A 14,926-nucleotide genomic window follows, 5' to 3' on the forward strand; every position below is an offset into this window, starting at 1 on the left:
AAATAAATGTGATTGTGACATTATCAGGATACTTGTTAAAGTACATAATATGAGAAGTAAACATCTTTCAAAAGTTTTTAGAAATGCAAAATCACAGAAATTGGCAACTGTTGAAGTTTTTTTATGATCAATCATTTAATATGTATAACATGGGTAGAAATGTTTAAGATGGAAAAACAAAAGGGTAGAAACTGAAGATTTCAAAAAAGTGCTCAAAATGGAAGTAAAATGTCTTATGAAAGTTAATGATTCTTTAGAATGATTTTACCTGATTCTACAGTTAATTTCTACTATACTTTCCTCTCTTTTTTTTTTTTTTTTTTAAGTTGAAAGAGAATTCAGTTTTAAATCTTTTCAGCAGTAACAAAACATATTCTAAACCTACTATTAAGACTGAGGTTTGAACCAATTACTTGGATTATAGTTTAGTTTCATTTCAAAGGAGGTGGAGTTGATTTTGCTCTTTTGTGTGAATCCATATTTACAGGAGATAATTATTTATAAATCATATGCAGTATTTTAAAGATTTTCTTTGATAGGTTAGATGGGGACTAGTGGGGAGAATGCCTGCTCTGCGATTCCGAGTGTTTATGATTCATGTCCTGTTGTAGAAATAGCATCATTATCAAGATAATTGTAAACATCATAAAATCCATAATATGATAAGTATCTTTTAGCAACAGAATGTGAATCCTCAAATTTATGGCCCAAACATGCTAACCACTAGATTACACCTAGCCCTTTAAAGTTACCTTTCATATGATCTCTTAGCTCTTATGTTATAAACAGCTCTGTGCAGATAACCATTGCATAACTTTACACACAATTTCTGAAATAGAGAAACAATTGAACATTATAATAAATCTAGGACTGCCCTGTAATGGTATAAAGTGAAATTAGTGATGTAAAGTGAATGGATGTATAATAATGGCTAATTTATGATTGGTTTGTTCTGCCACCTGATGGTGTAATTTTACATTAGGAGCGTCGTTATTCTTGTGAGATGTGTAAATGTAAAAGGTATGAGAGAGAAAAGTTAACTTTTATTTAGCAGTAAAGAACTAAGAGGGGTTTGAAAATAAATTTTTAGTTAATTGCAAACTTTCTTGTAAGGAAAGTTTTGTTAAGGAGCTTAATTGTTTCTTCTTTAAAACTATTAATAATAGTATTAAAATGGATGTACAATTGCATATAAAATCTACAATTTTTTAGCATAATCAGACAAAACCTAGATCTCTATTATCAAAATACTGGTCACAGCTTCCCTCCATAGAAACATCAGAGGCTCCAAAGAGTAAAGTTAAAAAGAAAAGATTAAACAAATCTTCTCTTTGGATTTTTTTCATATAAATATTAATATGTATGAAAAAGTTTTGTTTTATTGACCATTTTGCCATCTGTTTATGCCATGGGAAAAGCATTTCCTTTTGTAAATTCATTTCAGGTTTTGTGCAATCTACACAAAGCCCATTTTTGAACTGATAGAATGAAGATTGAGAGAAATAGTGGTTAATAATACATGTCACCAACTCTTGGTCCACATTTCTTTGATCAAATTCTAATGCATCCATGACCCAATCTGTGGAATGTTTTTCATGGCAGTTGGTCACCAACAAGAAATCATTAGTTTTTACCAATATTTTTCTTTTCAGTATTCTGCATATTTTCTTACTAAGTGTTGTAAATTTACGAAATGATTTGAAAAATGAATTGTATTTATTGAATTTTATTTTTTTAGAATAATTTTTTGTTGACATTTACTTCAGATATAGAGTTGGGTGGGATCCAAGATTGAAAAGAGTTTAGTATACTTTTCTTGCCACTTAATATATTCCTCTGAATTGACTGTGGTGTGTTTTATCCTTGAAGATGGTTCAAGAATTTGGAATTTTATTTTCTACCTTTGTTGTAGTAGTAAAATATCTAACTCAAATACAAAAGCTGTTGTGATTGCTTTGTAATTTGAAATTAGGAAGTCTAAAACATTTAAAATTTTAAAAACTTCAAATTTTGACAGAAATATAGATGAATATCAATTTAGCTAAAATGACACATTATTCCATCTAAAAGGGCATTATTAATTATATTCAGAAAATGAGGTCCAATTAGCTTTAACAGAAAAGCTCAAAATAAATGGAAAATTTTACCCTTAATTTATTGTTTCATGTGTAATTACAGATAAAAGTTTTAAAGCTTTATCATAGTTTTTTAAAGCTATGATACTTTTCAACACTGTCCATATCATTGGCCAGAAAGACAGTGATTTAGCCTATTTAGTGTCATTGGAAAACTGGTGGCTCCAATTTAGTGGATCAAAAATTGCAGACAACTGCTTCAACAATTGTAGAAAAAATTGAAGTTCAGAGTGGATCATTTATTTTACAAATATAAAAGGCCTAATTTTCAAAATGCTCATCATGCTTTTGTTGTGGTTTTAATTGTTTTATTATTAATTTTTGCTTATTAGAGAAGGGTGGTTTTAGTTTTATTGAGTGCTTCATTGTAAAGTGACTAAATTTTTTGTTTGTGTAAAATCAATATTAAAACCTAATGAATTACCTGATGTTTTAGTTTGATGCATTATCTTGTAAATGCTTTCTCAATGAGGCTGTTTACAATTGTATTGTTAGTTATCTACTATTCCTAATATGTAGCTGATAGTTATTAACACATTGAATTTTGTGTATCGAAATCTTCACCTTCATCAATTTAGTATTTCCCCTTAGAAAAAAAAAAAAAATTATCATTAGTATTTTCATTTAATAACATTTTTTTAGTCAAATTCAAAGAATGATTTTTAGTGATCCTAACTCTGAGAGAAAATGTTAACCAAATTTGTCCATTTAACAGGTGTTAAAGATTTCAAACATAGATAAAAATTCTGTAAGCATTATGTTTTGTAATATCTTAGTGTTTTCTTACCTTGCACAAAACAGTGTTGTGTAAGTTGACACAATTGTAGCAAGTTAGAATTAACAGATAGCAGACGTCATCTGAGTTCTGGTGATGGTCTGCATTGACACTCAATGGCACTGTGTCTGAGCAACTGTACTGTGAATTTAGAAGTAGTTTCACATTTGGCAAACAACATAATAGAAACACCCTTTCCCTGTTTTACTGTAGTCGCTGTTCATTTAGCAAATGTTTCTTCCAGATGTTTTTCTTGAGGCTTAGATGTTGTTCATAAACAGGTATGAGCAGCGATTCAATACAACTAAGACAAGACTGCCCAAAACATCGAAGCTCAGGCTAAGTGATCAAATGCGTTTCAGACTATATGATTATCTGGTGCCTGGTTTATTTAACAGCTAACTGATTAATTGCGATTTTATTGAAAGTCGTTTTATCTTAATGTCTCAGCTATAATATAACAAGCTTCAGTTTTATACAAAATGCTCCGTGGTTAATCATTTGTGTGGAAAGATGTTTTAATTTTTATGTATAAAAAATTTAAGTTTGAAGAAGTTATTTTAGAAATCAAGATGCACGGTAGTCTAAACAACCTGTAGGACACGTATTATTAACAGGACTGACAGTTTACCGATTTTCCACTCTATGTAGCTCTGACTGTGATAATCCAAACTATTGCATGTTTTCAATGAATGAGCTCTACTTGATCGTTATTATACATATTAAATGTTAAGCCAATCTGTTAAGAAATACGTGATATAAAATCTCCAATTTTGATTGAAATTCTTTTTTTTTTCTTAGCATCGAAAGTACGAAAACTATTTGATGGAAAGCATACTCAAATGTTATGGGTTTTTTTTTTTTAATTTGACACTTCATTATCTCTTCACAGCGTACAGTTAGGTTTCAGATCTGGTCGAAATGAAAGTCACGTGTAAAGTTAACAAAAACCGCTCAGTTTTGACCAAAATTCTTGTGCACGCCTGTGCAAAAAGTCACGTGAGTATCGGTGTAAAAGTTTTACTATAGCTTTGCCTAAAAGTTGACTGTTTTTTAATTATTGGTTAGGCCATGGATGGCCAAACCGCAGCTTGCGAGCTCCATACGGCTCTTTGACATACAATGTGCGGTTCGCGGAAATATGTGGGCTGAGCTCCTTTTTGCATCACAATTAATGTAAAAGGTGAATAAAAACTTTTCTAGCTTTATACTTATTTACCGGGTATAAACTGAGAGTCCACTGGATTAAAACGTAAGTTTAATGTTCACGGTGAGTAAATATAGTTAAGGATTTAAATCCTAATTTTAATGCTAGATTTGAGTCAGGGATTAAAGAAATTTCGGATCAGCAAGGATTACAGAGGAATTTTGCTGGAGAATCAGTAATTGTACCAGCCGGTGCTGACAATGTTAGTTTTAGTAGGCGTGGCTTGCGATCGCGTGATTGTGGCGTGTCTGGCTGTGTTGTAGGCAGTGTTAGTGTGGTACTGGGTGCTGTAGAGTTTGGTAGCGTTGCGCGTATTGGAGCTTATTGTTTGTTTTCACTTTAACTTTTAAGAAGTGTTTTTGAAAATGTTATGAAGGAAGATGGCGTCATCAAATTATAAGAAGTGAAAGTATGAAGATGAAAAACGGAAATTTTAACCCAGAGTGGGAAGAAGATTTTGCATTCACCAATGAAGGAGGTAAACCATTGTATCTTATCTGGAATGTGTTACTCAGTCATTACAAAGCGAGTAACTTGAAACGCCACTATGAAACAAATCACAAACTTTGTCTGATTATCTACCTAAATCAGAATTACGGAAAAAGAAGTTAACTGTGTTAAAACCATCTCTAAATATCCAGCAGACACTGTTGACAACGTTCAGTTATAAAGTGGATACAACGACTGAAGCTAGTTTAGTTATATCGTGGAATATTGTTCGTGCTAAACGCCCGTATTTTGATGGTGAATTTGTTAAAAATATATTTGAAGTTGTTGCAGTGTTGATTCCAAATAACACAAAACTTCAGTCACTAATAGCACAAACACCATCTTTACGCCACACTATAGTGACGTATCTCCCGTATCAGTGCTGATGTTGCAGGCAAAATGATTTAAAGAATTTCCTTGCATTCAATTTAGCCCTCAACAAATCTACAGACATATAAAACAACCCACAACTGGCGGTATTTGTTCGTCATGTTTTCTCTGATGTAACTGTGAAAGAAGAGATGTTGGATTTAGTGGCACTAAAAGAAACAACTCTCTTGGTGTTGACATTAAAAATGCGCTTGACAGAGTCCTAACAAATGCTGATATTCCACTGGATTAACTCGTCAGTATTGCAACAAATGGAGCTCCTGCAATGGTGTGGAAAAATGCAAGATTAATTGCACTTATGAAAAGTGATCCTAGCTTTCCAGAGCTTCTTCTTGTTCATTGCATTATTCATCGTGAACACCTGGCAGCCGGATACTTCAAGTATGAATGTTGTGAAGTTTGTTCTTGAAATTGTCAGTTTCATACACTTAAATGGGAAAACCCACCGACAGTTCAAAAATTTTATTGAAGAACTGGAGCTTCAAGATAAATTCGGTGATGTCTCTTTATACTACATTGTGAGGTGGCTGTCAACCAGCAACGTCTTAAAAAGGTTTGTGAATCTATTATTACTTTTCCTCAACTGGGAAATGATGAATGGATACAAGATCTAATGCTCCTTACTGATATGAATTATCTACAAACTCTCAACTTGTCACTCCAAACGATGGATAAGATTGTTTCTGACCTTACTCAGACAATTTTCAGGTTTTAGAATAAAATAAAACTTTTTCAAAGAGACATTGTCAAGAAACTTCAGTTACTTTCCCAATCTCAAAAGGAGTGTAAATACATTCTCTGATATTGAAATAAAAGACCACAAATTGGTAGAATATAAAGATAAATTATAAGAACTGCATGATAATTCCCCAGACAGATTTGATTATTTGCTGAAGCCCTGCTTTGCCTTTCTTTAAAATCCATTCATGGTTGATGTAATCAATGATGGTTGTCAAATTCTTGAACCTCTGGTTACTGAATCATCTGCTGTGGAAATGGAACTAACAGAACTACAGGAGAATCTGGGTTTGAAGATGATCCATAAATCCTATTGTACAATTAAGTTCTGGAAGCAAGTTCCAGAAATAAGATACCCTGAACTGAAGAAAACCAGTGCCTGACTCCTCTCAATTTTCAGCTCAACATACTGCTGTGAATCACTGTACTCTGTAATGAAGTTTGTGAAGTCGAAGTGAAGTGAATGCAATCATTACAAATTAACACCTGACGGAGCTAATTCGTACAGCTCTAACAACATATTAGCCGGAATTACGACTCGGAAACAAGATGGAAACTCGCAATACCTGTACTAGCAGTAAAGCCTGATAATTGTATCAATGATCTGCTTGTGTCAGAAAAATATAAGATTACAATTTTGTAAGGCGGTACCTGATTAAAATCTCTGATTTTATTGTTTTATAAATTTTCGTCCATGTTTTGACCAAATATCTAAGACAAATATCATTAAAAATAGCTGTTTTTACTCCTTTTATTCTTATTTTTGGCAGTCTCATTTAATGTTAATGAAATGCAAATTTTTCTTACATGTTTCCGTAGTTCATTACCGTATTAAATACGCTCAATATAGTTTAAAACAACAATCAGCCAGAATTTTGAAAACATTTGGTGTGTGTGTGTATATATATATATATATATGTGTGTGTATGTACTTCGATTATTGAAACTAATACAAATTAACATTTAAAAATTACAAGCATGAATAAATATTGTTATGTACATGTATTTCGTAATATTTATATAAAATTTATGTAACAAAATGTGCATGTATCAATAGAAACGTGTGTGTAATATTTGTTCATGTCTTGTGGCTCTCAAACATCTGAAGTTTATCGTACGTGGCTCCTACGTTAAGCAAGTTTGGCCACCCCTCTGTTAGGCTAAGCCAACTAGATTAGCAGTTTTCAAAAATAATCATGAAGGTGGATAGTTATTATTCATTATCAATGTTTAAACACGAATTTTCTGAAACTTTATTCTTGTAATTAAAGAGGATATAACGTAATTTGATATTAATTTAAGTAACCAGCGTAAGAAATGACTGTTCACACTACCCTACTATATAGGAAGCTGTTAATGCTCTTTTATAGAGGAAAACTACAATTGTGTATTTTAAAGAATGTGGTAGGTTCTGTAAAATAACGATTCTTTCCGAATAATAGATATACATTCCTAAGGTTAATGTTGATTACTGTCGAGTATCACTTTCGTACTTGCTGAGGTTTATTGGTGTTTAATGACGAAAAGTCATAATGTAATTAAAAACGTCTCGGGTATGAAAAAGGTGCACCCAAAAAAGGATTGAGCATGTAACTTCAACAAATGAAATCAAAATTGGCGACCAAACTAGAGCGTTGATAAGAATTTTACAATAAATATTTGTAGCATGCTTTTAACTTACTGAGATTTTCACATAATTGAGCCTGTATATATTCAATAATTTTTTTTGGAATGTTCTCCATGTTAAATAGCAAGTTGAGCAAATGTATTTGAATTGTTATAATATACTAGAGTTGGTACAATTGTAAATAAATTAGCCGTCACACCAAACGTGCTCGCCTTTTTAGCTGTGGGGGCGTTATAACGTTACGGTCAATTCCACTATTCGTTGGTGGGTAGTGATGACCAGCCTTACAGTGCTAAATTAGGGACAGCTAGTGCATATAGCCCTTGTGTAACTTTGCGCGAAATTAAAAGAACAAACAAATACTGTGGGTTGTAATATATTTACTGTTTTCATTTATTTTAATATCTACGTTTGTTTCTCGTTGATGCATGTGACGTATATTGTTAAATGTGTATTGCGCAAGTCTCGCCTGTTCTCTAAATTTGTAAGAGATAAAGAGAGAGTAAGAATCAACAGTATGTTTTACGAATATTGATGAACTTTCGAGAATCACATTTTAAAGTATACAACCCGACGTGCCGAAAGACAGAATATTGTTTGGTTGCTACAGTCATTGCACTATATAGCCTTCGAAGCTACAATTGTGATTAATGCGTATTTATCGGAAAACTACAGAATATGTCGATGAACTTTTATGTATTTCGTACATTACGAACCGTTTAATTTCAGACGTTAGTAGTTCTACGAAGCCATCGCATAACTTCAGCAGAAAAAAACTCGTGTGAAGAATAGAGCTGGCTAACATTCCCTTCAAGTGAAGTGTTTCTGTGTATCAAAATAAATGTACTTTGCGTCTTGGGAACCAGGATCGTTAATAAAATAGTTAGTTCCAGGCCAGATACAAGACTGAATATTGTTTGTGGGTTTGTAAACATTTTTTATATAAATCATTATTTGTAATAACTGTTATTCTAAATTGTATTTTTTTTTTTTTTTGCTTTTTAAAATATATTTATGTTAAGAAATAAAACTGTGTGTATCAATCTTGTTGGCAAATATCATAAATTTGATATATATATGTAAACGTTTAATTTACTTCTAAATTAAGATTAAAACTTCTGGCTATTTGAAATATTACTTAGCGTACGTCCGAGATAAATTATAATACGTAACAGGGTCAATCTGAATGTCTTTTTAAAAATATTGTGAAGTTCAGGTGAGTAGTTTTGCTATATTAAATCTCGATATTCTACGTTTTCAGCATTCTGAAATTACCTCATTTCCATATTTATTTATTACAACATCTTTTTGATACACTTTAATGCTGCTGATCTATTTGCCTCGCGTGTATTTAATTGTATTACGTTCTTCAAATTCTTCAAATTCTATACTTCGAGAGGTTTGGCCCGGCGGGTTCGAATCCACGTCACACTAAACATGCTCGCCCTTTCAGCCGTGGAGGCGTTATAAAGTAACTGTCAATCCCACTATTCATTGGTAAGAGAGTAGCCCAAGAGTTGGCGGTGGGTGGTGATAACTAGCGGCTTTCTCTCTAGTCTTACACAGCTAAATTACGGACGGCTAGTCCGCAAAGCCCTCGTGTACCTTTGCGCGAAATTCAAAACAAACAAACGAGAACGTTTTTCACGAATGTCTGACGTGGTGAACTACGTTATATCAAAATGATGTGGATATTTAAACAGCAATTCACGTGACAACCATTTCTGTTGTTTCGCTGCAGTGGAACATATTGATATTGTTTTGCGTTACGTAGCTAGTTTTATGTCACCGAAAATCGATGGATTTGGGGAAAGAAATGCAAAATCCCCTTCCTGTAAAATATACATTCATATCGTGAAGACGTGTCCAGAAAATTATTCGAAGTTTTCAAGATAGAGGATATTCTTGTACTTAATGCTGTTGGAAAGCAAATGAATATTGGCTTGACATGTCTTGGTGGCTCAAATTCACGTTACCGAACATGCTCACTCTTTAAGTTGGAGAATATTATAAATTAATGGTCGATCTCACTATTCGTTGGTAAAGGAGTAGCCCAAGTGTTGGCAATGGGTGATGTTAATTAAGTGCTTACCCTCTAATTTGTAACTGGTAAGTTAAGGATTGCTTGCCCAAATAGTTCTCGAGTAGCGCTGCATGAAATTCAAAACAAACTAACTAACCTGGATTTGCTTGGAACATTCAGAATAAATATCAAGAATGATCCTTCCATAGGTTGGTGAGCAAAGTGTATTGTTTTGTGAAAGGTGACATTACACGAACAGAAAGATCAATGCATAAAATCGGTCACCTGTCCAGGCAACAATACTGAACACAATCGGAAAGATTCTCCGTCTGGATAAGATAAGTAACACAAATTACATGTACACAAGTTGCTTCCACGACATATCTGTTCAACCATCGCATGCTATTCCATACGAAGACAAAGCTGTAAACTGTGTGTATTAGTATTAATGTATTCGACGAAATGTCATAACACTATTCACTTACCTAAATTAACTAAAATTTCTGTGTGGTAAGGTAAAACGGATTCAAAACTGTTGAAATGAGCTCTGGGAAACTGTTGTTGTTCTACACTATATGGATTATGGAATGCCTCGGGGAGTAGTAGTTTGTTTTGGACATGATAGTTTTACAACGGAGTCTTTCGCAATGGAAGCTAGACTTCAGAGTCAGTGTGAAGATAGAGACACAGTCGTCAAAGTCAGCTGGACCGAATGCAACGACATGAACTGTAAATATTAATACGTGTTGAGGCTGTTTTTAATATAAGGTGGTCAACTGCAATGTAATCTACTAAGTCAGTTTTACAGTTTATTTTTTCTTTTAACTAAAAAGCCCACAGTCGGGAGGTTTATCATGTTCGTATAGTCATCCATTGGAATGAATGTGTTACAAAGTAACGAATAAATGAGATTGTCTACGGAGACCTTACGTAAAGCTACTGCGTGATTAGCTGATTTTGTTCGGCACATTAGCTATGCTGATAAACAGATGTTAATGAAACATTGACACTAAAACAATTTTTCTGGATAAAAGAAATGCTGGTGCTATAAGATCTTCCGTCGCTGCTTGAGCCCTAAATTTTGCGATCTTCAACCGACAAGTATTTATTACTGATATTTCTTTTTTTTTTCTGAAATATATTCACATAACCCGGTTTTTGGCGTTATAAACTTCAATACTTACCGCTGAATCTCTACAGGGGACATTTTAGTCGAAATTACACATTATGCAAGTCATTTAATATTCAAAATATATTTAACACTGGTGATTCTATCCTCACAACTGCATGTAATAGAATCCTGTTTACATTCAGGAATGCCATATTAATCTATATAAAAATACTTCGGACTCGATCTTTACCTTGTGAATTACATAATGTGTTCTTCAGTTGCTGCTGCCATTTAAATCGTTTGTTTTATTAAGATCCGCTTCCTGTTTTGTAAACGGTTGCTCATATAATTACTTACATAAGATCATGGGTTTTTACGTCATTAATTATGTAAGGATTTGATTGTACTATCCTTAGGACATTTCAAGCGTGACCTTAAAGGTCTCCAATTAACATTCTATAGCTTATGTTTCAGAGTTAACCTTAAAAAAAAAAAAAAGTTACGTCATTTATACGTTATTATTATTTCCATAATGCCTGGCACCAAGTCTTAGGTTTTATTATGGTGGGAAAATAATTGTCTTTGAACCTTTAGCATCGCGAATGTTTAAACGTTATTGGTTCTGTGAAAAAGTTCGAAAGACGTCAGAAGGAGCACTATAATTCGGGGTGGAATGTAGTTAAAAGTGTTGCAAAATGTTTTAAGTAAGATATAGGGATCTAACATATTATTTTTGTATGTAGAGAAGTGGATCTGAACTACCAGATGTACGAACTGTACATATCAGGACTTCTGTTATAGAGAACTGGATTTGAAATGCTAGATAACGCCCTGTGTTACACACTTGAACATTTACGGTGGAAACTAAGATTGAGACTTCAGACACGCACCCTATGGTTGTCCTTGGGACGTTTTGACCAGTTAAGGTATTGTCTTCAATGCCACGAACCTACATTTTTTTTATTTCTTCGATATATGAGGATAGAGGGTATAGCTTTCATAATTATATATAAATAATGTAAAGGTAAAACATGGAACGCGCTTCTAAAAAGCAATACTTAGATTTCGAGTTTTAAAAACTTAAATAGCATTAATATCGTTTTCATTTCAATCTTTATAAACTAATGAAGCTAAGACTAAAGATTAAGATATTTGAGCCTGGTGTTTAATTGGTTAGATAAAGTATATGCCACTTAAGAAAGAAAAGGCAAATTCGGATCTTGTTTAGCGTCGGTTTCCATATTTTCAGAAAATATTTTAAATACTTAGTCTCGTGTTGTAGATAGTGACAAATAAAAATACGCATTCTCGCTGATGAAAAAGGTTTATGTCAATCTAACAAAAGAACCCATCCCAGTTACAGGAAAAGTTAATCTGGTAATATAAATTATTTTTTACACTTTTAAAAAAGTCAGTTGTGTTGTACTCTTAGTTTCACTTAAAGCCAGAGCCCTAATCTAATTACACCACCCACCGCGAAAAATAATTGTTTAACATTTCAGCTATGCTAAGACCCGCTGAGTGACGTTTTATATGTATATACAAACCTCTTTTGCGTGTATTGAATATACCAGGTTTTGGTTTTTAAAAAAATTACATAGATACATCTCCAGTATATCTATAGACGTCTAATTCAGTGATTGTGTATAACAAATTATACAGGCCTGCGATGGTTTATTGTTTTAGAATTTTTATGTTTTCTACAGTAATTCCTGTACCTTGAATTCAGAAATGTCAAATTTTATTCATCGCGTGCAGATTTTACACAAAATATCATAACACAGTACATAAGAGAAATATTAGAACTCGCCGTTTTGTGACTAAAGGACGCAGATTTCACAGTTTAATCTAAGACAGTTTTTTTTCCCGATTTGTAAAAAAAATATTTACATGATAGAAGAAAAAATGAAAATTGTTTCCGAAGTTTACGTAAGTGAAATATAGAAAATCTGTTATTAAAGGTTCGGCATGGCCAGATGGTTAAGGCGCTCAATTCGTAATCACAGGGTCGCGAGTTTAAAACTCCGTCGCACTAAACATGCTCTCCCTTTCAGCCATGAGGGCGTCATAATGTTACGGTCAGTCCCACTATTTGTTGGTAAAAAGAGTAGCCCCGACAGTTGGTGGTGAGTGATGATGACTAGCTGCCTTCCCTCTTGTCTTACACTTCTAAATTAGTGACGGCTAGTGCAGGGAACCTTCGTGTAGCTTTGCGCGAAATTTAAAAAAACAAACAAACCTGTTATTAAAACCAGAACGACGTTTTTGAAGTTTCAATTCGTAGGCCTGTGCTTTTACAAACCTATCTATTTAATAGTAATTTAAAGATACAGGTCGTGCATCACAATGATTTTTCAAAGTCCCCCTTACAGCCGTTCGAAATATACATCGTTGATATGACGACTTGATGTCACACCAGGGTGACTTGTACATGGTCTTATTAGGCAAGAAACATCCCTATTAGTTATTTTAATAAAAGCAAAATGTAGAGTATGTGAAATACGAATATTATTTAGAAATATCATTGTTAGAGCGAGTCTTGGAAATAGCATATATAATGCGCGACTATTGTATCACCTTGTATGTGTTGCCCTAAGAAAAGAAAAGCACCTCTGATGCAATAAAGAAAATATCCATGCTTATAGTTAGTTCTATTCTTGTCTTCTTTTGTTATATGTTAATGTATTTTTCAGTTGTATGAAAATATCAGTGCCTAGAATTGAACAGTGATTATTGAACGGTGGTTCAGCGATATGTTTGTAGGTTTCGATACGCGTGGTGGGCAGAGTACACATAGCCCATTGTATAGCTTTGTACTTAGCTACAAACAAACATACTGTTTCTCACACTGTGTTAAAACAAGCACAATACCACTTCCACGTTTTATAGGTAAACAATTTTACCAGTTCCATGTTAAAATTTAAGTAAACAGAAAAGAGATATATATCGGAAACCTGAAACTAGAAAAGTTTGGAAAGTTAGAAGCAAAATGTTTCTTCAACGTGGTATAAGATGTCTAATTTGCATTTGATTAATATTCGTCTTTTTCTAGGCTAAGCAGGAGTATCTCCTATGGCAGTTAAAGAGTTGACGAAACTGAGGGGTAGCCTAATAGTCAGCCATTCGAATTGTGGATGTGTGGGTCCTGTTACTGACAGATAAAATAGTACTCTGTATTTTGAAAACCCTGAACTCATTATAAGGCTTGTGGTCAAATCCCACTATTTAGTCCCACATGCGTAGCCTGTGAGTGCGGTAGACAAGCTATCTTTTTGTAATATATCCGTTAAAAGTTAGGGACGGTCATGGATAGCTTTGTGCAAAAAATCTAAAAATAAACAAACTGGCCTATATTTCTTGTTTTGTAAAACTTAGTGCAATAAGTTAATATGAATGCATGGCCTATATTCACTAAAGTGAAGCTCATCAAACCCATATGTATACCGAACTTTTTACTTATTATTATTATTTTTATTCAAACTGCTCTTCAGTGATGTGTAGAGGCCAGCGTGACAGAATGAACGGAAAAGACAAATTTCGGTCTAATAGGACGGTATTTGAAGCGTGTAGAGTCTCTCATCGGTTGGATAGGACGATAGTTATTGCGTGTATGGTTGTGGTGAGTGGGTGGCATAGCTTTACAAGAGGTAGATAATACGAGCGCAGGAAAATTTGGATGTTACAGGTGCGTACACAGAGGGGGGAGTGGGTTGAGCGACCACCGTAAATATTCGTGTAAGCCTAAAAGATCCACTATCTTTTGATTATTAATTTTTGGTTTGTGTTGTTATTGTATATAACTAATTCGAAACATACAGCTAGGAAAATAACACAATATTATGTACCATTAATGTAACAAGGTAATTATGCTTTTCTGTTTAGCTGTGTAGAATGTAATATGGTTGTCATAACTACTCCTTGATAGCATAAACATCTGTTTTTTTTTTCTCTCTTTCTTGCTGTCTGTCTTTTTTTTTCCATCTAGCTTCACAAAAATTTGCGCCTTGTACTTGTGTGTGTGTACAGAAGCATCAAAGACCAGTTATTGTTTATGCAGTAATGTACATGTTGTATATATGCAAGCAAATAATGTGAAAAACATTATTATTGACTAGCAGAGCGTTTTGAATAAGATGGGTGTATAGTTGGAATGATGAATAAAAATAATTGAATGTAAACTGTGTCACATTTAACAATACAATGTATAACTAGTTTATTCGAAAACCACGTTTGTCTATAATATGTAGTATAATGTAAGGAAGCAGCACAGTCGAATTTTGTTTTTGTTTTTTGAATTTCGCACAAAGCTACTCGAGGGCTATCTGTGCTAGCCGTCCCTAATTTAGCAGTGTAAGACTAGAGGGAAGGCAGCTAGTCATCAACACCCACCGCCAACTCTTGGGCTACTCTTTCACCAACGAATAGTGGGAT

The 14,926-nt window shown here is 33.5% G+C and overlaps 1 protein-coding gene across 8 annotated transcripts in view; it reads left to right on the forward strand.

Annotated features, from left to right (window-relative positions):
- LOC143230325 (apicoplast pyruvate carrier 1-like) overlaps window positions 1-14,926 on the forward strand; it is a 124,851-nt gene that overhangs the window by 31,015 nt on the left and 78,910 nt on the right. Inside the window, exon 1 of one of the 8 annotated variants that reach the window (XM_076463678.1) lies at window positions 11,112-11,421. The exons of 3 other annotated variants lie outside the window; for them this stretch is intronic. Coding sequence is in view for 3 of the 5 variants with exons in the window: in XM_076463672.1 (XP_076319787.1) it covers window positions 14,013-14,114 (102 nt within the window). In the remaining 2 variants the exon portion in view is untranslated. Of the gene's footprint in view, window positions 1-11,111; window positions 11,422-13,991; window positions 14,231-14,926 lie in introns of those variants that run through there. 4 more of the 8 variants (XM_076463672.1, XM_076463671.1, XM_076463675.1 and 1 more) reach the window with 4 other exon arrangements.

Source organism: Tachypleus tridentatus, chromosome 10 (genome assembly GCF_004210375.1).
Source record: "Tachypleus tridentatus isolate NWPU-2018 chromosome 10, ASM421037v1, whole genome shotgun sequence".
Classification (NCBI taxonomy): Eukaryota; Metazoa; Arthropoda; class Merostomata; order Xiphosura; family Limulidae; genus Tachypleus; species Tachypleus tridentatus.